General features: G+C 35.4%; 2 protein-coding genes across 4 annotated transcripts; one reads left to right on the forward strand and one right to left on the reverse strand.

Annotated features, from left to right (window-relative positions):
• Window positions 1–7,933: 7,933 nt before the first annotated feature.
• Window positions 7,934–13,819, forward strand: tm4sf21a (transmembrane 4 L six family member 21a). 2 transcript variants are annotated; one of them, XM_079871719.1, is made up of 5 exons: window positions 7,934–8,286; window positions 8,764–8,829; window positions 10,953–11,089; window positions 11,170–11,356; window positions 12,993–13,819. In XM_079871719.1, exons 1-5 carry the CDS (start codon window positions 8,110–8,112, stop codon window positions 12,999–13,001), a joined length of 576 nt encoding a protein of 191 aa, XP_079727845.1. In that variant the 5' UTR covers window positions 7,934–8,109; the 3' UTR covers window positions 13,002–13,819. The 2 variants fall into 2 exon arrangements, 1 of the variants encoding a protein (XP_079727845.1); XR_013821282.1 differs by lacking the exon at window positions 12,993–13,819 and adding an exon at window positions 11,921–12,175 and having other exon boundaries at window positions 7,949–8,286; window positions 11,170–11,540.
• A 135-nt stretch (window positions 13,820–13,954) lies between these two features.
• On the reverse strand, window positions 13,955–23,751 carry slc25a15b (solute carrier family 25 member 15b). 2 transcript variants are annotated; one of them, XM_079871717.1, is made up of 7 exons: window positions 23,264–23,751; window positions 22,529–22,613; window positions 19,165–19,423; window positions 17,583–17,720; window positions 17,282–17,457; window positions 14,851–15,009; window positions 13,955–14,723 (listed from the first exon to the last, which is right to left on the reverse strand). In XM_079871717.1, exons 2-7 carry the CDS (start codon window positions 22,581–22,583, stop codon window positions 14,602–14,604), a joined length of 909 nt encoding a protein of 302 aa, XP_079727843.1. In that variant the 5' UTR covers window positions 22,584–22,613; window positions 23,264–23,751; the 3' UTR covers window positions 13,955–14,601. The 2 variants fall into 2 exon arrangements, with proteins under 2 accessions (XP_079727843.1, XP_079727844.1); XM_079871718.1 differs by having other exon boundaries at window positions 23,551–23,626.
• Window positions 23,752–24,650: the final 899 nt, after the last annotated feature.

The following is a 24,650-nucleotide window of genomic DNA, read 5'->3' on the forward strand; positions in this document are numbered from 1 at the left end:
ATATTTACAAAAGAAACTCCAATGCAAGGGTGAAAAATCTCATTAATCATTGAGTTTTGATTTCTATACCAAATACCTAGTAAGAGCAGTTTGTTATAGTTACACTATAAAAAAGCAGGCAAGTGCACAAATAGGCTAGATAAATACTGTAATATACAATACAATACAATACAATACACGTTTTATTTAAATAAATGATCAATATTCCCATAGTCTGTTTCATGATAATCTTCAGGCAAGGTACTAGAGAACAATACACAGTGCACAGTTAATAAATATAGTGTCTACAGGCCAAACATACACTGGACACTGAAATTCTGTCAGTGAAACACATTAAATATCATTACAACAAGTCATCTGTCATGCTGTATTATGTTAACTAAAAAGCTACCCATTATAAAAGAATTTGTTAAGTATATTGTTTAAGACATGTTTGGATTAATTCACTAAAATTTTCACACGTTTATTCGAGATAAAGCTGTCTCTCACCGTGCAAAAAGTTGAAGTAAATGAAAAAGTGGTCATAACATTTTTCTGGCATGAAGAAAGTTAGCAAAAATTCTTTCAACGAAGGCATCGTCCCTTGGTCAGACGTGTCCATAGTTCATGTATTCCTGTCGGTTGTCGTTTATCGTATCCAAACCCAAATCTTCAGAACGGAGAATAATCAGTGAATTAACATTGACAGATTCCTCTTCACATGGCTAAACTAAATAGCCGTCTAACATTCGATACGTTACTTTTTTGTCGTCTTTTTGTAACGTCTAAGCAAATCTTTTTTTTAACTAGTGACCATTCATAACAAAAGTCTTGGTAAAATCCACCAAAACTGCCTCTCTAGTTTGACGGCAAAGCAAGCCTCATATATATATATTATATATATATATATATAAAACACTATAAAAGATATATAGCCTATATAAAGACAAATGACAAATATTTACTTGTGTCTTGCTATAAAATGCATGACTCATGAGCAGCTAGCTAATGTAATAAGTTAGCTAATGTTTAGCTAAGGCAATATCATGGACATACAGGCTAATGTACTGTGGCTTACTTAATGGAGACAGTACAGGTGAATACAGTAAAATGTGTGTCTAATAATGGCATCACAAGCGTTATAATTAAAATGCGCTAATTTGCATTTGACAAGGCACAGCAGGTGAACAGGATTAACAAAATAACTAAAGCATATTACCACTGAACTTCCCCAGTTAATGACTTAGCCTACATCAAGAATATTTCCCCCTGAAATGCTGTTTAATAAATATGCAGATTCGCTTGTTTTGGTTAATTTAGAGGAAATCTACAGATGACAGACGTAACGTTTGTATGATCGTAGGACGTAACATCGTTCTTTCTGTGTTGGCGATTAGGTTAATTGTTGCCCGTTGTTTCATCTCCGTTTAAAGCTACTAGATTTCACGACGGGAATCTGATGAAAATATGTCATCAGTGCGCCAGAGAGAAGGACTAAAACCCAGTTCATGTGAATTTGCTTAAATCTTATTATGTGCGGGAGGAACGGGTAGCCTATATCTCCTCATAAAACAGAATCGGTTGCTTTGTCCGTGGATCAGAGCTCATCACGGGACGAGTTGCCTTTGCCTAGGAGGAGGCCTTGGAACCTGAAAACTGCATTGTGTCCTCGGTGAAGTAATTCGGAAACTTTGAGAAATTTGCCAACATTCCTTGAACATCTTCCTACAGAAAAGCGTTGTGAATTGGCTGAGTTAATTCGGGAATGTTCGTCCTTGTTTTCTGATGTTCCTTCAGACGCACAACATGACATTGTGGGTGATTCCCGTACCGTGGAAAAAGAAAACAGCTGGAGTCAGAGTGACATCGATATGCTTGGCCACAGTGTAATTATGGGGTACATTTTGCAGTAAGTCTTTGAGTTTTATTTTATGGGGAGGGTGTGACGTCCCTGTCGGCCGTTCCTTGTTTTGTGTAGGCTATGTTGCGTATGTTACAGTTAGCCATATTGACTGCAGGTGACTGGCTGATTGCGGCGTGATTGGGAGCACCGGCGCGCAGATGTTCTTCGTTCCCTACAAAAGCTGCATGTTTCCTGTCGGCGAGAGTCTGCTCTGGGGCTGCGTTGGACTCTGTGACAGTTTCTTGTCCTTTGGGTCGATATCTGTGGCTTTAGATGATCGAATCTCGGCTCATTTTGAGGAAGAATGTAAAATAAACTCAGATATTTTGCAATGTAAAGGTAGGCTATTCTCTCCTTATTTGTAGTGATCCTTCTGGATTGCAACAAATGGGAGGGAGGTAGTAGGCTTAAAACAAACACCATCTAAATGTGTATATTTGAAGTTTTCTTTCCATTAGAGCAAAGAATGCATGGAAATAAAAATAGACCAAAATCTCAAAAATAAATAAATAAATAAAGTGTCCTGCCTTAAACAGTAACTTCCTAATATTAATAGTAGGCTCCTCATCTAATAACTATCCAATCACTTAGCTTGTTCTATGCTGATAGATCTTGAAACAGGCAGCCCTCCCTCAAATGTGAAACCAAGTTCTTGTCACCATCAGTTATTGTACGTGTGTGTGTGCATGCAGGGTGTAATTATAATATCAATAATAATGTATTTAATCAATACATTAATGTATTCACTATTCAGTCAAATCAGTATTCTGTTGCTTGGCTGCACAATGCCAAAAACGAAAGAATGCAGATAAGGATGGAAAAGGAGCACCAGAGAACAGCTAAGAGTGCATGCACATTGCGGCATAGCTTTCTTTGCTGTTGCCTGCTTTTGTGATAAACCTAGTGATTATAGGATCATTGTCTCTGTGTGAACTGATCAGATATCTGTTGAGTATGAAACAATTTTGTGAGAGTGAGGGAATTAAAATAAATTGGTAAGGAAGTTAGAGTTGTGTTATTTAACTTTTTTCTTTTCTTTTTTTAAAATTAATAAATAATTATGAGAAGTGCCCTTTTTCCCACTTAAGCCCCTGCCCCCCAAAATGTCTGTGCACGTCCCTGATAAAAAGATATGCAAGTTATTCTCAAAATATTGAGTTTTGTTTTATATGTAAAATATAAATGTTTTCACACATGAGTTGTTTTTTTTTTTTTAATGTTGTGTCTACTGTAAAGAACTGTGTTTAGAGTTTTGCAAAAAGTTAGTTTCACAATTGCAAACTGAGTGTAAAGCAGATAATGTGCTTGCAGTTTTGCAGACTTGGTCAGAAGAATAGGTATGAATGATTTCACTGAGTGGGCCCCAAGTACCACTTTAGTGTGTAAGCATAAAAAAAAAAAAAAACTGTGAGTACTGGAGAGCAAAACAAAGGAATATTTTTTATTTTCTGAATTGAATACAATCATTATGCTGTCATGCTAATCTGATTGAGCAAATTTGTGGTAATTGACCTTTCGCCGAGCCCCGCCCCCCTTAGTTACTGTTGCTACGTCCGACAAACAAATGGTCAAACACGACCAGCGCGACAGATTGCCATGACGGAAAGAGGTATACCCGTGCGTGTCAGGGACCTTTTTTGGAGCAATACCTCCGCGATATCCTCCAGATTGAGGCAAAAAGGGTTACAGTATGCAGTGGAGGGATATAATATAATATAAAAATACGCAATGAAGGAGACACGACTACTATCTACGTCTCTATCGAGGCTAATGCTTAACGTTAACGTAACGTTACCGGTGTTCATACACATCATTTGTGATTATGACAAAGAACAAGGAAACAAGTGTTTAAAAGCACTGTAAGACACTTACTGTTGTGTTTTTGTGTGAAAGAAAAAACTGTCTCTGAAAATAAATGTGCTGTCAGCAATAATTTCTTATGTGTGTTTTTTCGCATAACACGACTAAAATTTTAAATGCTGCAAAACACATGGGAGTTATATTCCCGATGCTGTAGTTTATTTGATCAGTCACAGTATATCATTAATCAAGCTTAATTTGACTTTTCAACTACAATTAGGCAGGTGAACTGAAAGCTTTTACAATCTTTTAGCTATAACTTAGGCCTATATCATTGACAAAAGTATATGGTGCATTTTATTCCAAAAATGATTTTCTTTCTCAAATTCATGCTTCAAGTTGACAACGCACAATAAACGAAATCACACAATAACTGTTTAACCAGACATAGCCTTAATTTGCATCTAAATAACTTTCATTGATTGTCTTTCATAATGCACTTACCATAATATTTATTAGGGGGACAACAGATCACAAAAATCGCGGTTGAGACCATAATATTTATTAGTGGGGCAACGGATCATAAAACTCGCGGTTCAGACAATATTATGTTTTTTGAGTTACAGATAGGAGTTTTTCAGATCAGAAAAACAAAACAAAAAAAACTTTAAGTAACTTAGCCATCGATACCACAGCCAGCAGACGTATTTATGCTTCGTAATGTTCGACACATTTAACTGGGATTGGGGCCGTCCACACTGTTTTATCCATTGTAGGCACCGCTCACGTTGTGTTTTCGGCTTTGGGAATGGAAAGACCACAACTCCTCCAGACAATCTCTCGGGGTATGTAGTGTCCGATTTACAAACGCCATGGGCGCACGCTTCACCATCTTGCTAATGTTTGTCGGACCTGCTGTGCTCACATAGTAACGGTTGCTATGATGTGTGATTGGACAATGGCCGTTTTGGGGGAGGGGCCGGCGAAAGGTCAATTGTGTATGTGGAAGCATTTCATTTGACTATCACGTTAAAAATTAAATCATGAAAGAATACTGAGATAAGATGCCAAGATAAGAGGGCTTTTTAATCTTTATAATATTGGTTCATATTCTTTTAACCCTGAATAGTGTTATTCTTTGTCTGATCTTAAATAAACTATGTAAAACAGTCCAAAATAAGGGTGTGCTATGGGGTATAAACACCTAACCACTAGTGCTCATTGGATACATGAGAGGTAAATATCAGATGAAACAACCTTTTATTTATTTCTTTTTAATTTTTTTATTTACATTGGAAGTTATAATGATGTTTTGTGAAGTTGGCTGCATGGTTATAGCCACTCCCACTGATGATCCATTGATTATTAATAGTTTAAAGAATGCTTGTGAAGAAGGTGTAGTGGAAATTCTTTCCAGACTTTAATCAATAATTGGAGGACAGTTGGATATCTCAAAGGTTAACAAGTATAAGTTTATGTCATTCTAAAAACTACAAAGTATATATATATTTTTGCTCTTAGTGCAAGCAAGCTTGTTTGTTTTTAGAAAGAACAAACTGTTCTTTCTGCAAGTGTTCTTAAACTCGTTCTTCAGCAGTAAGGAAGAAGATGATATGCAACTTGCAGTTTCTTTAACACCATATATGGTTATTGTGCATCCTTATGGACATTTTTGTCCTTTTCAGTTTTGCTTTTTTGATCACTTTGCCTGTGTTAATGCTAACTGCATAAAATTTAGCACGGGTGTGTATTTTTATTGGAATTTTATTATTTCATCACCATTTCCTTTAAAAAATCTATTTTGCACTAGTTACACAAAATACTTCCTCTCAGGACCTTTTGGACAAAAATGGCCCCATTGAAACCCATTAAAACTGCATTTTTTAATCCCTGTGCCGTTTAACTATAAAATGATGCAATCTTTTTTAATAGGCTTTCATTCTATAGGCAAGGCTTCAAAATTGACATTTTTCAAAAAAATTATCAGATGGTGCCATTTTTTCAAAGCAAATACTCGCTTTATTCCTGTTTTCTGCTTCGGCATATTATAGAGCCAATTGGATAAATTATGCAACGATAATTGTGTGGGTTTGTTGGTATGGATGTCTAAGTGTGGTTTGTATGTGTGTAATAAAATGAAAATTGTGTTTGTGTGCTTGTAATATTTGAGAGAGAAAAACTCAACTGCAAATCGAAAATCCAATCACTGTGTTCACCAGTGGAGTTTTGCTGGCATTCAAACAAAATCTTACTGAAAGCTTATTTTTTGAGATATCATCCTCAAATTCGGAACACAACCTGTTTAGATTTATGGCTTTGAATTTATATCAGTTTTAGAGTTCCAAATGTTTCATAAAATATATATTTGATATAAAACATTGATTATAATGTTCATAAATATTTTTCATAAACTTAAACTTCTATAACATTTTTTTGGTTGCACTTTTTTCACTTCAACAACAATCTGCCAAGGGTCTTCTTTAAAATGAGACCAAACTTAAGTATTTGCTCCCAAGCATAACATTTTTGTGAGAGTTTTTTGACTTTGGACCTATGTGTAAGTTTTTTTTTTTGTTTTTTTTAATGTTAACTGCATGAATTTTGAGCTATTATAGAGCCAATTGGATAAATTATGCAATGATAATTGTGTGCGTGTGTTGGTATGGATGTCAGAGTGTGGTTGGTATGTGTGTTATATAAAAAAAATGTGTTTGTGTGCATGTTGTGTGTTTGTAGTATTGAGAGAGAAAAACTCAACTGCAAATAACAAAGCCAATTACTGTGTTCACCAGTGGAGTTTTGCTGGCATCCAATGGGGAAAGTTTGGTACTGCGCCCAAACAAAATCTTAATGAAAGCTCATTTTTTGAGATATCAACCTCAAATTTGGAACACAACTTATTTAGATTTATGGCTTTGATTTTCTAGCCGTTTTAGAGTTCAACTTGTTTCATAAAATATATATTTTATATAAAATAATATTCATAAATAATTTTCATAAACCTTTTTTTGGACTTACTTATAAAAAAACTTCAGCAATAATCTGCCAAGGGTATTCTTTAAAATGATACCAAAGTTAAATCTGTGCTCCCAAGCTTCAACTTTTTATGACAGTTCTTTGACATGGACATTTTTGTCCACTCTGGACCTATGAGTAACTTTTTTAAATTGATGCACAAGGGTTAAAATAACAATTTCCATTACAAAGGCTATATCAATCCGAAATGCGAAGTCGCAATCTTTTTGACCATGGTTTGCCTAAAAGGGTGTGTGTCAGTTGGTATGTTTTAGTATGCTGGGGTTAGGGGTTATGTAAACAGGAAAAGCCTTTAAAGGAGAGGTGTGTTCTTGTAGTGTTTCCATAAACCATGACTGAACCTCTTCTCAAACATAAACTCTGCCGAACATCAAAAACTAACTCACACTGTGTGACAAACAAAATCTGTTTATTATCAGTCATTGCAAATTTGTTCTAATCCTTTAATGGAAATATTAGCACAAAATGTTCAAAAGTGTAGGAACTTTCTTGAGTGAAATAAAACAGAGTTAAAACAGCAGAATCAGTATATGTCCTAAATAAATATAGGCTGGGCACTGGGCAACTGTCGTTTAATAATTCGTCTTTTATACTGGCAAAGAAAATGATATGGATAGATTTTTAGATAACGCTATTTGTTTTACAGTGTCACTACCATGGTGTTTTTGTCTCACTACGGAGACAGTCCAAAGTCCGCTGTATTTGGTTTACAGCACCCTGTTCAAACATAATTTAGTCAATACAACACACACATCCCACACACACATTTCCCCACAGTTCATCATTTCTTCACCATGTCAGATCTCAGGATGCAACCGAATGATTATGTACTGTTTGTTATGACAACCAGAGTGACATTTCTAAATCTCCACAAAAATGTAATCAAATGCATATAAACATAGATTTGTATAAATGGGGTATAGACTGTAGTTTTTAATGTTTGATGGTGGTTGTTTTAAAAGCTATATAAAGTCCTGCTTTGTTTGTTAAAAAAAAAAAAAAAAAAAAAAGTCTGTGTGATTCCAGAGATATCTTGGTAATAGGATTTGCTTCAGTTAAAATGTTAACTATCACAAGTCTCTCAAAAACAAGAGAACATAAAACAATATATTTTTATATTGTAATATTTAGTTATAGATTCTCCAGAAAGGGTGTGGTTAGAGGAACTCGATTCCATGGGCTGGTCTTATCTTAACTCAATAATAAATGACCAGCAGTATTTATAAAAACACTGCACTCTGGTAGACACACAACTTCAGGGTGTGTACGAGACTCAGGGGCAACGACCAAACTTTTCGTCAAGTGCTTTTATCTAGGAGTTTTTTATATCAAATACTCTACAGATTACAGCCATTATTCTCTGACTTCAGGATTAACACCCACCTCGCAGCATGTGTACAGGAAAATGTGCGTTTTGCGTCGGGACAAGTCTGTACCCGTTGGCGGTCATCTCCATAATCTGTAATATTATTCTGTTTTTTCCTGGCTGGGATGTAAAGTACGCGCAGAACAAACAAATTACAGAGGAGGTCAAATACATGGGAGGACTGGTTGGAGGGGGGATAATGGTGAGTCTGGTTATGTTTAATTGTAAACTATATATCAATTCTATTTCTATTTAAACATCATAGCGTGCATATGATAATATATATATCGTGTAAATGCTTCTCAGTTTAGTTTGGAGCTTGTCAGTCACATGTTTACAACAAATAAGCTGCCTTGTTATATGCAGAGTCTTAATTTGATTTGGGGAAGGAATGTAAGAAGAAAAAAAAAGGAATGCAAGGAAAAGATGTTGCCTTGTTTTAAAAGAAACAATGAGATAATATAAAAAAATATTTATCTTTATGATCTTTATGAGTCAAAGAGTGTGATTCTCCTTATAAGGTATTATGGTGGTGCAAATGTGAATCAAAGTTAATCTATTGTAAACAGGGTGACCTTGAAACATAAATGTACAAAATGCATTTATTGTGAGTTAGAGTCAATCCAAAATGTATCAAATGACAAAAATGATTAAACACACTGCCCTTTCTGTTCTCCAGGTGTTGATTCCAGCCTTTCACATTCACCTGACTGGAAAGCAGGGTTGCTGTGCTAATCGCTGTGGGGTGAGTGAGCAATCCTGCCACTAACAAAATCTTTATTTTTAGACTTCAGTTTATAAATATCTACAATCCTTTAGAAATTAAGTTATGAAGAGGATTGTCCACTAGACCTTTACAAGCTCAGGAGAAGAGATGCATTTGTCACTTTTAAAATAGCAAGGTTCCAACGCTGATCAAACACAACTGAACCAGCTAATTAAGATCTTCAAGATCTTCAGGTTAAGAATTAGCACAAAAAAGAACAGGAAATACCCAAGATACCTTTAGAATTAAAGTAACATTACAAAGAACAGGAAAACCACATCCGAAAACACGCAACCCTTGTAAGTTGCTTGGGCAAAGACCTAAATCTACAAGCCAAATGACTTTAAAATCTATTTATGACAAATAAATGTATTTAGAATGTAACTAAGTTCATGTGATGTACATCATTTGTCATGTGCTGGACAGAATGAAGTACAGACCTCTTTGAAAATACACAGGCGGTCCTCTGTTGTGAAAAAAAATCGATAAAAATGTGACTCATGAGCCTTAAAAACAAGCCCTCGTTTTGTCTTTTTGCAAATATTTGCATTCTGTGACTTGTAAGAACCTGAACAGTTTTACAAGAGTCACTGGCTAACAACCTCGTTGAATGGTGACAAATCTGTAGGAGTTTTCAGGCATGTTGTTGTGTGATTGGGAAATCCTTAAAAATGAAATTTGGGGATAATCATTTATAATAACTGCATACACAGTGTACACTGCCCTCTACTTTTAAAGGGGACATATCATGCTAAATCCACTTTTTTAGCCCTTAAATGCATTTTGTTGTATATTTGGAGTGTTTAGAAGTACAGAAAAGTTGAAATTATTCTCTTCAGGTGCTTCGTTGATATCTTTATATTCAGTTTTGGCCTTATTTTTCAACCTGTTCCGATTTTTCTGTTATCTATGACGTTTTGTGAACTATTACGTCACAGTATTTGCAGCGGAACTGCCAAATAAGGACATTGACTTCCAGCCCAACACTTCGAGCAATCCGCCATTTTTATTTCTCGCTGCAATTTTGTAGTCCAAGCTAAAAGATGCAGAAGTTACGAGAGGGTAAGTTAAAATGTTCGGTTGTTGGATGTAGTAACCCACACGCTTCATTACACCGTCTAATGTAGATGAACTGCCGCGCATGTTTAACTGAAAGAACGAACAGAGATAGAGAGACCCGGTCGCGCACACGCACTCTCTCTCTCTTCGGAGCCAGCAGCCAGGCGAAAGTGTAAACAAGACACCGTCTCCAAACTAGACGCTGTCTTGCTCTCTCTCCCTCGCACATATTAATCAAAATAAATCGAGACGGCGGTAAAAGGTCGGAAGACCAAAGTTTCATGTGTAAATACAGTAACACACCATTGCGATACATCCATATGAAGACGTTGTTCTGCAGGTTCGTCGTCTTCATTTTCATCTCGCTCCGGCTCCGACTCTGGCTCGAACATGTAAGGCTGGCTGGACAAGTCTTCCGTTGTTGACATTTTCTTAATAACGTGTGAATAAAAAGTTTCTGTGCGGCTAGATAATCGTATCTCTGCTATCAAACTACAAAAATGGCCGAACGGGGTGGAGTTGAACCTCTGCATCCTGGAGAGGGGGCGGGGTATGAAGTGTCTCAGTTGTATTTAAAGAGACCGCACCAAAACGAGTTGCTCTCAGACGCACATCAGAAAAGGGGTAGAAAAGGGGCCTGTGGAGCTATAATAATGAGGAATTCAGACCCAAGCATTGCAGTTCTGCTTTATATAGACTACAAATGTATGATTTATATGTAAAAAGGAACGATTTAAAAGCATGATATGTCTCCTTTAAATGATTAAAAACTGAAGTAGGCATTGTAGAAACTAACTGTATTTAAATACAAAATGTAATAAAATAAGTGTACTTGCACTACCCAGACAAAAGTTTGAAATAATAATTTTCATTTAAAAAAAAAAAAATCTTGTATGCTTTACCAAGGCTGAATTTATTATTTTTAACTGTATTTTTTTAATCAAATAAATGCATCCTTGGGTGAGCATAAGTGTCTTCTTTCAAAAACATGAAAAAAATTGACCAATAATGAAATCATTCTCATGAATCGTTTTCTATTTCAGATGTTCCTGTCCATTTTATTTTCAGCACTGGGTGTAGCTGGCGCCCTTTATAGTTTCATAGTGGCTCTGATGGGTCTAATCAATGGACCATACTGTAAACATACACTTATCTTTTGGGGAACTCCCTTTAAAGACGGGTAAGAGATACACCTCAGCACTGTAAAGCATGTGTTAACACATTTTTCTGTTTAAATATGTTGTTGTCTATAACTCTTAGAAGCGAGAGTTACCTTAAGGACCCTAGCACGTGGGGAAAATGCATTGAGCCAAACAATGTGGTGGAGTTTAATGTGGGTCTGTTCTCAACACTGCTGGTGACCAGCGCAGTGCAACTCGTCCTCTGTGCCATACAGATGATCAACGGCCTATTCGGCTGCCTCTGTGGAACCTGCAAAGAGAAAGGGGTGAGAGGCGCCATTGGTGAATGAGGAATACACGAAAAGTTGTGGCACAATCTAATTGTAATACCTCAGAGTGAAAAAAAATGCCATTTTAAAATACACTTTTGACGACGGTCAACAGTAAAAAATATCAGAACACTGAATATCGTGACTGACCAAGTAAAATAGTAGCCTACCAACATATCTTGTTTGAAAATTTACTTTATTGCCTTGCTACAAGTTTCTTATCCTGTCTTCTTAGGTGTTTTTTTGTGATATATGTATCCCCTCTGATCTTTGTTCAGTAAAAAAATGGGAAAAAAGTAGCCTACCAACGTGATGCAGCAAGGTTTGCAAGGTTTAGGCCTGGTTTCACAGACAGGGCTTAGACTAAGCCAGGAGGATTAGACCTTAGTTCAATTAGGACATTTAAGTACCTTTTATAAATGTGCCTTAGAAAAAAAAAAACATTTCTGGTGTGCATCTTGATACAAAACAATGACACTTACATATTGTGAGATATGTCTGTGCAAGTTGCTTTCAGTTAAAACAGCTCAAACATGCATTTTAGTCTGGGACTAGTTTAAGCCTTGTCTGTGAAACCGGGGGTAATGATCTTTTTAATCATTTTAAACAAGGAAATGTTAATAAGTAACATGAATAAGAATATTGAATATTTAAGATTCTCCAGTACTTTCAGGTCAGTAATCCAGTAAATAAATTTGACCACGTGAACTCAGATGTCCTTGTAAGCACAAGATGCTCTGTGGAGCTCAAATTGTGGAGTTCATCAAAGATGGACTTGGAGTTCATGCAGCTTACTGTAAAAACTGTAACTACTGTAAAAAAAAAAAAAAAAGAGAAAAAAAAAGCAAACAGGGGATTAACTATCAGTTTATATTAAATGTTAAAAATACACAATTATATATATATATATATATATATATATATATATATATATATATATATACACAATATTTTTTATAAGGTTGTCTCTTGCTTCTAAACACCACTGTATTTAAAATAAATTAAAATTCAGTTAAGCAGCATTAGCCACATTGTATGCTTAATTAGCCATTTGCTATGCTTTTTTCATTTCCCTTTCTGTTAATACCAGAACTCTGCTCTTTAATTCAATTCAATTCTACGATTTAATTGTTCACAACTTCACACAACAGGTAACACTAAACAGAGCTATAACCCCTATTAAAGGGATAGTTCTCCCAAAAATGAAAATCATTTACTCACCCTCAAGTTGTTCCAAACCTTTATGAGACTATTTCTTCTGTTGAACACAAAAGAAGATATTTTGAAGATGAACACAAAAGAAGATATTTTGAAGAATCTTGGTAACACGACAGACTTAAGCCATTGACTTCCAGTTTTTTTTCCCCTGCTGTGGAAGTCAGTGGCTACCGTCAACTGTCTGGTTACCAAGATTCTTCCAAATATCTTCTTTTGTGTTCAGCAAAAGTAAATGACGACAAAATCTTACTATCGAACTATCCCTTTAATTACAGACCGATTCCATGTCTTCTAAAGGCTTGACTGGCCGTATGTTCATTTCTTGCACCTTAATAATGTATTTAATGAAGCTTAAAAGCGCTATTGAGATTGTACTTTGTGCATTTTCTTACACTTTCTTTTCCATGTTTTTTAGCCGCTGTAAGGCCTCACTGCCCCGGGTGCCAGGGAGATCATATCAACCATCCCCATCCCAGCCTCCCTGATCAGTTAACAAGCGCCCTCTTGTGGAAGATACTCCTGAACATTGAAATAGAGCTTAATTTGTACTTTCTGTGTGTTGTGTACACTAATCTTGTTGTCACGTTCACCGTTTGAAGTTTATTGCTGATGTTTAATCTTTATTTCAAGTAACAGCTTATGTATAATGACTTCCAGATTGAATAATATTTGAAAGGAAAAGTACTTTAATTAATGACATAGCATTTGTTTTGTATCTATCTGTATTTTTATAGTTTAGAAGTTAAATAAACATACTGAAAATAAAAATAAAAATCCAAAAGGTCACACAATGTGGGGAATATTACTTTAATCCACATTTAATATTATACCATTTAATTATCTCCAGAAATCTATGATTTTGCATCGAGTTAATTCAAAAATCACTTAAAACATTTAAAATGAGTCAAATACATATGCATGTAAAAAATACCTGGTTTTACAATTCAATTTTGTAAAGGGGGTTAGGGTTCTTCAAATATAGAATATGAAAATGTAATACTGCAATACTGTACTGGTTACATCAGTAGTTTTAAATGATTTGAAAGATGGATGTAGGCCGGGTCTGTCTACTGTGTAAATGTTTTTTGGCAGAATGACTGAATGTAACAAGCATAGGCTGACAAATATAAAGACCAACATACTGTGGGGTCAAAAGTCTGAGACCACACTGATCATCTGGAATTCACATTTTACAAGATTTCTCTTTTTAAGCATTTAAAACAAAGAAAATTTAAAAGAAAAGTAAAATGATAAAGAAATATAAACACGATTAGCCAGTTCTAGATCATTAACCAAATTTGTAACATTGGTTACTACTGTAAATGAAGCTAAAAATGAAAATATTTATATTAAATTTAAAAAATGCAAACTAGAACCCTTTTCACAAGGTGGTCTCAGACTTTTGAACCCATCTAAATAATGAAACACTTTAAATTATGAACATTCTCACCTCATCTCAAACACGAAAAAACAAAATGCAAACATACAAAGAATGCCGATCTTGACTGAACAAAATAAATACAGACTACAAAGTATAATCCTAAAACCAAAATATGATAGACAGTTAGCAGTCTTGTCATTCAGGTTTAATCTCAAATGTTCCCTTTGTCTATTAGTGTTTAAAAGTTAATTGCATAGTTACAGTATATTCTATAGGACTTTCAGATTTAATAAAATTGCATAATTACAGCGAGGTAGACTGCAAATTGAATGTATGTGGACTACAAGGTTCCAAATGCAAATAATAGGCATGATGGGACTAGCGTTACTAGCACAATGGAGACCACTTTTTCTGTGGCAAGTTTACAAGAAGTAAACTAATACTGATTAAAATGATAATAATGGTAAAACTTTACAGTAAAGATCAATTTGTTAACATTGTGCTGTAAATTTTTACATAAACCAAAACATTAACATTTCATGTTGTATAAATTTACATGAATGTATTATGAACAAATTAATTAACAATGAATAAAATTGCTACAACCCAACAAGAGAAAAGAATGTGTACTGTTAGTAAGGGGTTAGCTGTCAAACTGGGCCATCATGATTTTACGGCTGGCTTCATAACCTAAAAACAAAGCACCATTGGCCGGAAACGTCCGGATCATTGTCGGAGTCAAACCAGAATATAGAGCCCTTACACCTGAAAATGAGGAGACAAAAACAAAGTCAATTGGGGGTTTCAGGTAATGCATTTAAAACAGATTGAAACAGTTGTGTAATGTTATACATAATAATATGTAGCATACTAAAACACATCTTTCTCTTACCTTCCGTTCTGAAGATATGCATGAAAGTCTTAAAGAAGCCAGACTGCCTGCTTGTCATTGACATGACCTGTATCCTGGATTTAACACAGTCCATTGGGTAAACCACAAGCCAGAGACAAGCTCCTCCGATACCTCCACTGAACACAATGGGGGCTACACCTACAAAACACAGACACACCAACTCATCATACATGGACACGTCACATCTCAGAATATATGCCACGCACTTTACCAGTGGTGGACAGTAATGAAGTATTTATACTTTGTTACTACACTTAAGTACATTTTTCGAGTACTATCTGAGTATTTGTATTTTGGGAAACATTTACTTCACTACATTCTGAAGAATATCGCAATTTTCACTCCACTACATTTACTCGTTATTTTGATTCGAAGAAATTGTCACCTGTTCTAGGACATGATAGCAGTGTCCAATTTGCGAACAAGCTGATTCTTTTCAATTAACCTGCTAAATCAATTTGCGAATCGCACTGAACGATTCATTTGTGAACTGGACCGATCCGATTGCATCTGTTCTCGAGTAAACAACTCACTGACTCAAAACATTCGGTCAGAGCGAGTCTCCAGTTAAAGGAACACGCCGACTTCTAAAGACACAGCCATCTTCTAACCGTATTCATACTGGGAACTATATTCTCAGAAGGCGAAGCACTGCTACTTGGGTGGAGTGATTTGCTCGCAGCACTTGAGAAGCCCTGTGGTGAGGAGCAGAGAGTTCGCTCAGTGCTTCACCTTCTGAGAATATAGTTCCCAGTATGTATACGGTTAGAATATGGCTGTGTCTCATGTGACCTTGTTATTCGTACACGCTGTGACTATACAAATCACAACATGTAAATAGGAAAATGTTGGCGTTATTTTGTCACTTATTGGGAGCAGAATGCTAGCTGGAGCCATTTACCTCCAGTCTTTGTGCTAAGCTAGGCTAGCGGTGGCTGGGTCAGACAGAGTTACGGCACGCACGGAGATGAGAAGGGTATGTATGGACTTATCTAACTCTGGGGGATACGGTGAATGAGCGTAAGTCCCAAAAAGTCGGCGTGTTCCTTTAACAATTCACAAGTCTGACTCAAAATGAGCCAAGATCCTCAGAGCTTGAGTGTGCGCGTGACTTATGGCGCGAAAAGTATGTTATTTTAGGATTCATTACTGTAAATGAAAATCATATTTATGTATGTAAAAGGGCGAGCTGTTTTCAGCATTAAATGCTTGAATGTGGAAATGTCCATATTTGTGTGCATTACTGTCTGAAAGGGGTAGGTTTTAGGTAAAATCTAAACAAAACTTTAAAATAATGCAAATTAATGTGCATGCATCTTCCCCGCTGCTGTAGCAGTTTCAAATAATGTAAAACTAATATGCTTGCTTAGCGTTCCTCTTAAAATGTTAACACATTTAGCCCTGTGACGTTTGTTTTTATAATGTATGTCTATATTTGACAACACACATTTAGTTTTTTCTCATTTCTATATGTTATAATCACTTCTTTGCACACTTGAATTATCATTAATTAGCAGTAGTAGTTATCAGTGTATGACAAGTTTTGGTAATAAAATTACTAAATCAATAAATAAAATCACTGCACATTAAAAACATGAGCAAAGAGATGCAAACACAAGAGACTGGAGTATTACTAGAACAACTAAAACAAACACTGAACTTACACTACAGTTCAAAAGTTCGGGGTCAGAAATATTTGTTTAAAAATTTGCAAAGTCTCTTATGATCACCCAGACTGGACAGTAACAGTAATCTTTATCAAATATTATTACAATTTAAATGAACCATTTTCATATTTTAAAATGTAATTTATTCCTGTGATGGCAAAGCTGAATCAGTCTTCAGTATCACATGATCCTTCAGAAATCATTCTAACATTTGTGCGATAAACTGTTTTTCAGTATTCTGAATGCAGTTCAAAAGAACAACTTTTATTTTAAAATGGAAATCTTTTTTGTACCTAAAATCAATTATAGGCTACATTTTTAAGTGTTACTTTTGATCAATTTAATTGATATTTGCTAAAGTATTAAATTCTTTAAAAACAAAACTTACTGACCCCAAACTTTTGAAAGGTAGTGTATACACTGGCTTTTTACCTGAAAGAAGGGACTCTTACAGCCGAGCGTTATGATATTTCACAATAACATTCCTGTCACTATCGACCAGAATAAACTGAATGACCAGCTCTATTTAAAACAAAGAGTTCATTGTTTACTGACTCATTTTAATGTTTGTCCTTCTCCTCCTAATGACTGACTCTGGTATGCCATTTCATTAAGTACACACCAGAAAATACCAGCCCAATCAATGAATGAGAAACAAAGTATGCCGTTAGTTAGCGTGTTGTCATAGATAAGGTAACTTTAAAGATAAAATGTAGAAACTGTAACTACAGCGGTTTCCATACCCATGTCATCCTTGGCGCAGTGCATGTACTCAGCAAAGAGAGAGCGACAGAGCTCGTATGCTCCAAAGAAACAGAAATATCCAGGCACTTCACGGGCAATAGTGGGGGTTAAACCCTGGAAGAACCCTGCAGGACCCTCATTATGCATAATGGACTTTATCACCGACCAAACTGTGCTGAAAACACAGACAGATATAATGAGACAGGAGATAAACAATATCATCATGAGTAATACTAGCTCTTAAAAGTAAATGGAAAAATACGTGCACAGTATCCGCAGAAAGGAAAGCTCAATCTTTACTTCTGACTTTGGGCAATCTTGCCGGAGGAGGTCATCTCATGCATAGCCTGCAGTCGGCACTTCACCAGCTCAGTGGGACATAAGACCAGAGAGGAGAAAATAGAGGCCACAGAGCCTGCGCACGCTTTCTGCATGTCACTGTACAGAACGGAAATGCATGGAAAATTAAAAATGTATAAAATTGTGATGTTCTTAATTTTTTTGATCAATAATGATATGTATATACAGTACCGGTCAAAAGCTTGGAAACATTACTATTTTTAATGTTTTTGAAAGAAGTCTTCTATGCTCATCAAGCCTGCATTTATTTGATCAGAAATACAGTGAAAACAGTAATATTGTGAAATATTATTACAATTTAAAATAATGGTTTTCTATTTCAATATACTTTAAAATATAATTTATTCCTGTGATGCAAAGATGAATTTTCATCAGTCATTACTCCACTCTTCAGTGTCACATGATCCTTCAGGAATTATTCTAATATGCTGATTTATTATCAATGTTGGAAACAGTTGTGCTGCATAAATATTTTTTTTTGTATAACTTGTGATACTTTTTTCAGGATTCATTGATGAATAAAAAGTTAAAAAAGAACAGCGTTCATTTAAAATAGAAATCTTTTGTAACAATATACACTACCATTCAAAAGTTTGGGGTCAGTACATTTTATTTTCTTTCTTTTTCTGAGAGAAATTAATACTTTTATTCAGCAAGGATGTGTTAAATTGATAAAAAGTGATAGTATTTATTTTGTTAGAAAAGATTTCTATTTAGAATAAATGCTGTTCATTTTAACTTTCTATTCATCAATGAATCCTAAAAAAAATTATGCAGCAAAACTGTTTCCAACATTGATAATAACTGATAATCAAATCAGCATATTAGAATGATTTCTGAAGGATCATGTGACACTGAAGACTGGAGTAAATAAAAATTCACATTTGCCATCACAGGAATATTTCACATTTTATAATATATTCAAATAGAAAAATGATTTTAAATAGTATAATATCATAATAAAATAATAATTATAATAATATTTCACAATATTACTGTTTTTTAATCAAATAAATGCAGCCTTGATGTAAGAACATAAGTTCAAAACCCCTTTAAAAAAATCTACCCCAAACTTTTGAACAATATTGCTTATCACAATATACACATTTTATGAAAAAGTGATTAAAAAACATCTGAAAAATAAATTAAATTCCTCTAAACTTAATAGTGAACATCATGTACACCTCAGTGACAACTTTATTAGCAAAGAAGGAATTATAAAAAAAAACCACACCTTAACCATCTCTGCATCACTTTTCAATTCAAGCAAATTTTTTTTTAAAAAGGCTATTTTAGAAACATTTATTTTGATTTATTTCATGCATTTAATTGTTGGCAACTATACTACATACTATTCCAACAGCTCAAACAGTAGAGCATGGCCAAATTCATGGTTAAATTTCCAGGGAATGCATGAAATGATAAACTTCAATGCAATCTAAGTTGCTTTGGGTACCGTACCGGGAGCTTCCAAAGAGCATAAATGTAAATGTAGTATTTGTGACACAAAGATAGAACTTGCCTGAGCACAGCCCCTTTCTCCTGACCAGACATGTAGCGCACCACCTCCTGGCAAAAGCCGTAGCACATGAAGAGCACAGAGTTCTCCGCGATGTTGGCCATGAGGGCTGGCGAGGTACCTTGATACAGCCCTCGAAGGCCCACCTGTCTGTATGTTGACACAAAGCAGTGCACAAAGCCTCTGTACAAAGTGGGGAATGTCTGCATTTTCACTTTAGCCGTGTCCAAAGGTTGACCACTAAATACACAAGCAGCGCCCCCTAAAGCGGAAAAAGAAGCGGGAGAACAGAAAGAGAGATTTTTTTTCTCTTGTTAATGAAAATTAAAAATAGACTGTAGGAATGACATATTTACCCTTCAATACCCTTTGTAACAGAAAATAAAAAAATAATATATATATATATATATATATAGAATGATTTTAATTGGTACTATTTTGCCATTATAACTTTGATCCTGTGGTTTAAAATGACAGAATGAAATAAAGTGTTAAAGGGATAAAATTATGTCATTAATTACTCACCCTCATTTACATTTACATATATGCATTTGGAAGATGCTTTTATCCAAAGCGACTTACATTGCATTTCAAGGTACACATTTACATTCTTATCAGTTCTTGCTTTCCCTTGGAATCGAACCCATGACCTTGAGCGCCAACGCTCTACTGTTTGAGCTTCACGAACAACAACAACAACAACAACAACCTTTATTTATAAAGCACAATTAACACAATACAAATTGATCCAAAGTGCTGTACATAGTGCATAGCAGGACTACACCTTTATATTAAAAAAAAAAAAACATTACAAGTTTCCAAAAGCTAAAGAATAAAAATGTGTTTTCAGAGTAGATTTAAAAATGTCCAATGAAGGAGCAGATCTCACATGATAAGGGAGAGCATTCCAAAGCTTGGGCCCAGCCACAGAAAAGGCCCGATCACCCTTTAATTTGTAGCGACTTCGTGACACATTTAAAAGCAAGTGATTTGAAGATCTAAGTGCCCTAGCAGGACAGTATGGCACAATAAGATCACAAATATATCTTGGTGCACAGCCAGACAACACCTTATAAACAAACATAAGGATCTTAAAATCAACTCGAAACTTAATAGGAAGCCAGTGAAGGGATGCCAAAACAGGAGAAATATTATCCCTCTTTCTAGACCCAGTCAAAAGTCTTGCAGATGCATTTTGAACAATTTGTAAACGAGATAGTGAAGATTGAGGAAGACCACAATAAAGAGAGTTGCAATAGTCTAATTGTGATGTTACAAATGCATGAATTGCAACTTCTAAATCTTTGCTTGAAAGAATGTTCTTCAACTTTGCAATAGATCTTAAATGGAAAAAGCTTCCTCTAATAACAGCACTAATTTTTTTATCAAAAAATAGTGAAGAGTCAAAGATCACTCCAAGGTTTTTGATTTGTTTGCATACATTTGTTGAGAGAGGACCTAACTGGGCTTTCAGAGCAGGAGAGGAATCTGCCGGACAACCTAGAATTAAAACCTCTGTTTTATCCTCATTTAGCTGCAGAAAATTATTTGTCATCTACCTCTTGATATTATCTACACATTCCAATAACACATCAAATGGAGCAGTGGTGTCAAGCCTTACTGGAAGGTAAAGCTGAGAATCATCTGCATAACAGTGATATGAAATGTTGTACTTCTGAAAAATGAGGGCCAAGGGGAGCATATAAAAGGGAAAACAATAGAGGTCCCAAAATAGATCCCTGAGGCACACCAAACAAAACAGGAGCAGATGACGAGGACAAATTTCCTAAAATTTACAGAAAAAGTCCTCTTTCCGAGGTAGGAAGCAAACCACTTTAATACAGTGCCCTTGACACCTACCATACATTCTAGCCGTTCAAGAAGAATGCTGTGGTCAATGGTATCAAATGCAGTGCTCAGGTCTAACAAAACCAGCACAACACAAGAGCCTGAATCTAGAGCTAGCAAGATATCATTATCACAACAGAGCTGACTCAGTGCTATGTAATGATCTAAAGCCAGATTGGAACATGTCCAAAATATCAAAAGAATTCAAATAAAACTGGAGCTGTGAGAAAACTACTTTCTTTAAAAGCTTAGAGATAAAAGGCAGTTTAGAGATCGGTCGATAGTTACTGCACATTTCTGGATCAAGTTGAGGTTTTTTCAACATAGGTTGCACAATTGCATGTTTAAAACTAGCTGGAACGACACCTTTGGCTAAAGAGCTGTTTATGATAGCGGTTACCATATGACTAATGGTAGAAAAACATCCTTGAAAAGACGAGCCGGGATAATATCTAACTTAGAACCAGAACACTTCATAGTAGAGACTATATCAGCTAGCTGAGTTGGAGAGACAGGTTTAAAGTTAGACAGACAACTCATAGGACAGGGCAGTTGCAAGTGACATGGTTCAGAGGGAACAATGGAGCTTCTAATATCATCAATATTAGAAAATAGTGAAGCTCGTGAAATAGTGAAAAACGAAAGCTACGGGAAGCTCATGTCATTCCAAAACTGTAAAACTTACGTTCATCTTCGGAACACAAATGAAGATCTTTTTGATGAAATCTGAGAGCTTTCTGATTCTTGAGAGTTTATATGTGAATAAAAGCCTCAATTCAATCTTTTCATCATATAAAGTGATCGAATCTCTTCAGAAAATTTGGACCGCTCAATACATATGGATTAGTTTTACGATCTCCTTATGAACTTTTTGAAGCGTCAAAGTGTCAGTTGCATAGCTGTCTAGGGAGGAACAGAAAGCTCTAAGATTTCATCCAAAATATCTTCATTTGAGTTCCAAAGATGAATGAAAGTCTTAAGGGTTTGGAAAGACATGAGGGTGAGTAATTAATGACAGAATTTTCATCTTTGGGGGAACTAACCCTTTAAAGGAGACATAGTATCTGAGTTACAAAGCAATGATCTGCAAATAATCCACAAACAGTAGCATGTATTACAAACTTCCTCACTCCCTTAAACTTATTAGTAAGATCTAAGCTGAACAGAACAGGGCTGCGTTTCTCAAAAGCATCGCAAGCTAAGTTGATTGTAGAGACCATTGGTGACAATGGTTCTAAGATCTACTTATGATGCTTTTGGGAAACACAGCCCTGGTCAGTGAGTGTGTGTATGTGTGTGTGGTGCAGGGACAGCTGAAACAATAGGTCTAGGCTGTGAAACCACAGAGGTAAGCAAAAACACACAGCTCAAAGGTCAGATAAGGACTGACAAAAGAGAGGGTTTACATTGTAGATGGTGGTGCAGAAATAAAGTGTGTCCTACCTACTCTATCATCATAGGGTCCAGGACAATGTTCCTGAATGACCCTCCAAAATGAGATGATGCAATGTGAAGTTACCTATAGCTCCAGCAGAGAGGTCTATTATTGCCTGAACCACCGGATGTGGTGCCATGGTGAAATGTGCCAAGTGCTCCAAGAAATCCTATTTCAAAAGTATGTGCAAAAGATGAGACAGAGAAAAGAAAACATGAGAATACTTAAAACTTTCATTTAAACAATGTAAATGTACTTTGATTTGTATAAAGTAGACTCCTATTTAATCCCAAACTGCTTTGCTTACTGCTTTTCCATGTAACTTTCCCCCTCCTGATTTGTTGCAGCACGTTTAAAGTTTAAATGATAGGTTGTATAATGTATGAAAGTTATGAACAAAAGATACATAGGCAGACAAAATGGAGCGGAATCTCAAGTTTCATAGAGAAATCAAGTCACAAGCCACAATGACAGACCATGTGGCATTGAAAAACTCTCACACAAAGCCATGTGCTCTTTTACCACAGCGATGTTCGTTATCTTCCCGCCTCTCCAATCATGCTATATTTTTTCTACAGTGTGTGGCTGTCTTTTATGGGACGCAAAATAAAGTAACATCAAAAACTGCTCGTTACAGTCTGTATACATATAGTGTTCAGTCCTGGTGATGCAAGAACACGTCTGTCTGTAACTTACAGACAGACGTGCTCTTGCATCACCAGTACTAAACACTGTATGGATCGCGAGATTGAACATCTTAAAAGTAAAACTGTGACAACGTAAATTTCACAATAAAAAATTCACCAAGCATATACATACCTTATTTCACGAAAGCGCTCAAAACGAAAAAATGTAGCGAGGTTTGATTCATGCTGGCTGTTTACTGAACTGACACATTTGCGATCAGATGAGTCATGACCTCTCGTCAGGGATCCGTGAAGCGATATCTAATTCGTATTGTTCAAATGAGTCGAATCATTTCAGTGAATCGTTTGAGCAAAATCATAACGATTCGGTCACGACCAGGGGGGCATTCCAGAAAGCAAGATGATCTTACCGTCAAACATACCCTGAACTCTAGGTTTATTAACCCAAACCTTGCTTACTCGAGGTATGCTGGTTCCAAAAACGCGTCCGGTACGCGTCGTGTAATATTCAGTTCCTGTGAAAAACTGTTACAATGGGTGGGGTATCTGTATACATGAATATATATTATATTTCCCCTGTTGTGGGCGTGGCCTTGAGACAAGGCACAGACGAATGGAACTGAAAATATCAGTGTATCTAGTCTATCTAGTAGTGTATCTACTCACACCATATGGCAAGCCGTTTTAACATTTAATCCTTAAAACCTACTAGTATCTATTTTCATGCTACTAGTACTTATTTTTTAGATACTAGTGTCTTTTCCATACTAGTACTTATTCATTAGCTACTAGTGCTTATTCTTTAGGTACTAGTGCCTGTTTGTTAGATACTAGTGCTTATTCTTTTGGTACTAGTACCTTTTTAAAGATACTAGTACTTATTCATTAGATACTAGTTCTTATTTATTAGATACTAGTACTTATTCCAATAGTGACTAGTTATTATTTATTAGATACTAGTACTTATTCATTAGTTACTAGTACTTATTATTAGATACTAGTGCTTATTCATTACCTATTAAATAGATACTAGTACTTATTCATTAGATACTAGTACTTATTTCGAGAGTGACTAGTAACTATTATTTTGTTACTAGTAACAAATTTAATTTTTTTGCCATTGACTTCTATGGGGATCTGTCATTCAGATATCAACTATTCAGTTCTGACTAGTATGTATTCCAATTGTGACTAGTACGTATTTATTAGATACTAGTAGTTATTCATTAGGCACTATTACTTATTTCTTAGATACTAGTACCTATTACTAGATACTAGTATTTATTCATAGATACTAGTACTAAGTCATTAGATACTAGTACCTATTAAATAGATACTAGTACTTATTCATTAGCTACTAGTACCTATTAAATAGATACTAGTACTTATTCATTAGCTACTAGTACTTATTCATTAGATACTAGTACTTATTCATTAGATACTAGTACCTATTAATTAGATACTAGTACTTATTAATTAGCTACTAGTACTTATTCAATAGATACTAGTACTTATTCATTAGATACTAGTATCTTTTGTAATTGTTACTAGTAACTATT

Source organism: Squalius cephalus (assembly GCF_949319135.1).
Source record: "Squalius cephalus genome assembly, chromosome: 5".
NCBI classification, from domain to species: domain Eukaryota; kingdom Metazoa; phylum Chordata; class Actinopteri; order Cypriniformes; family Leuciscidae; genus Squalius; species Squalius cephalus.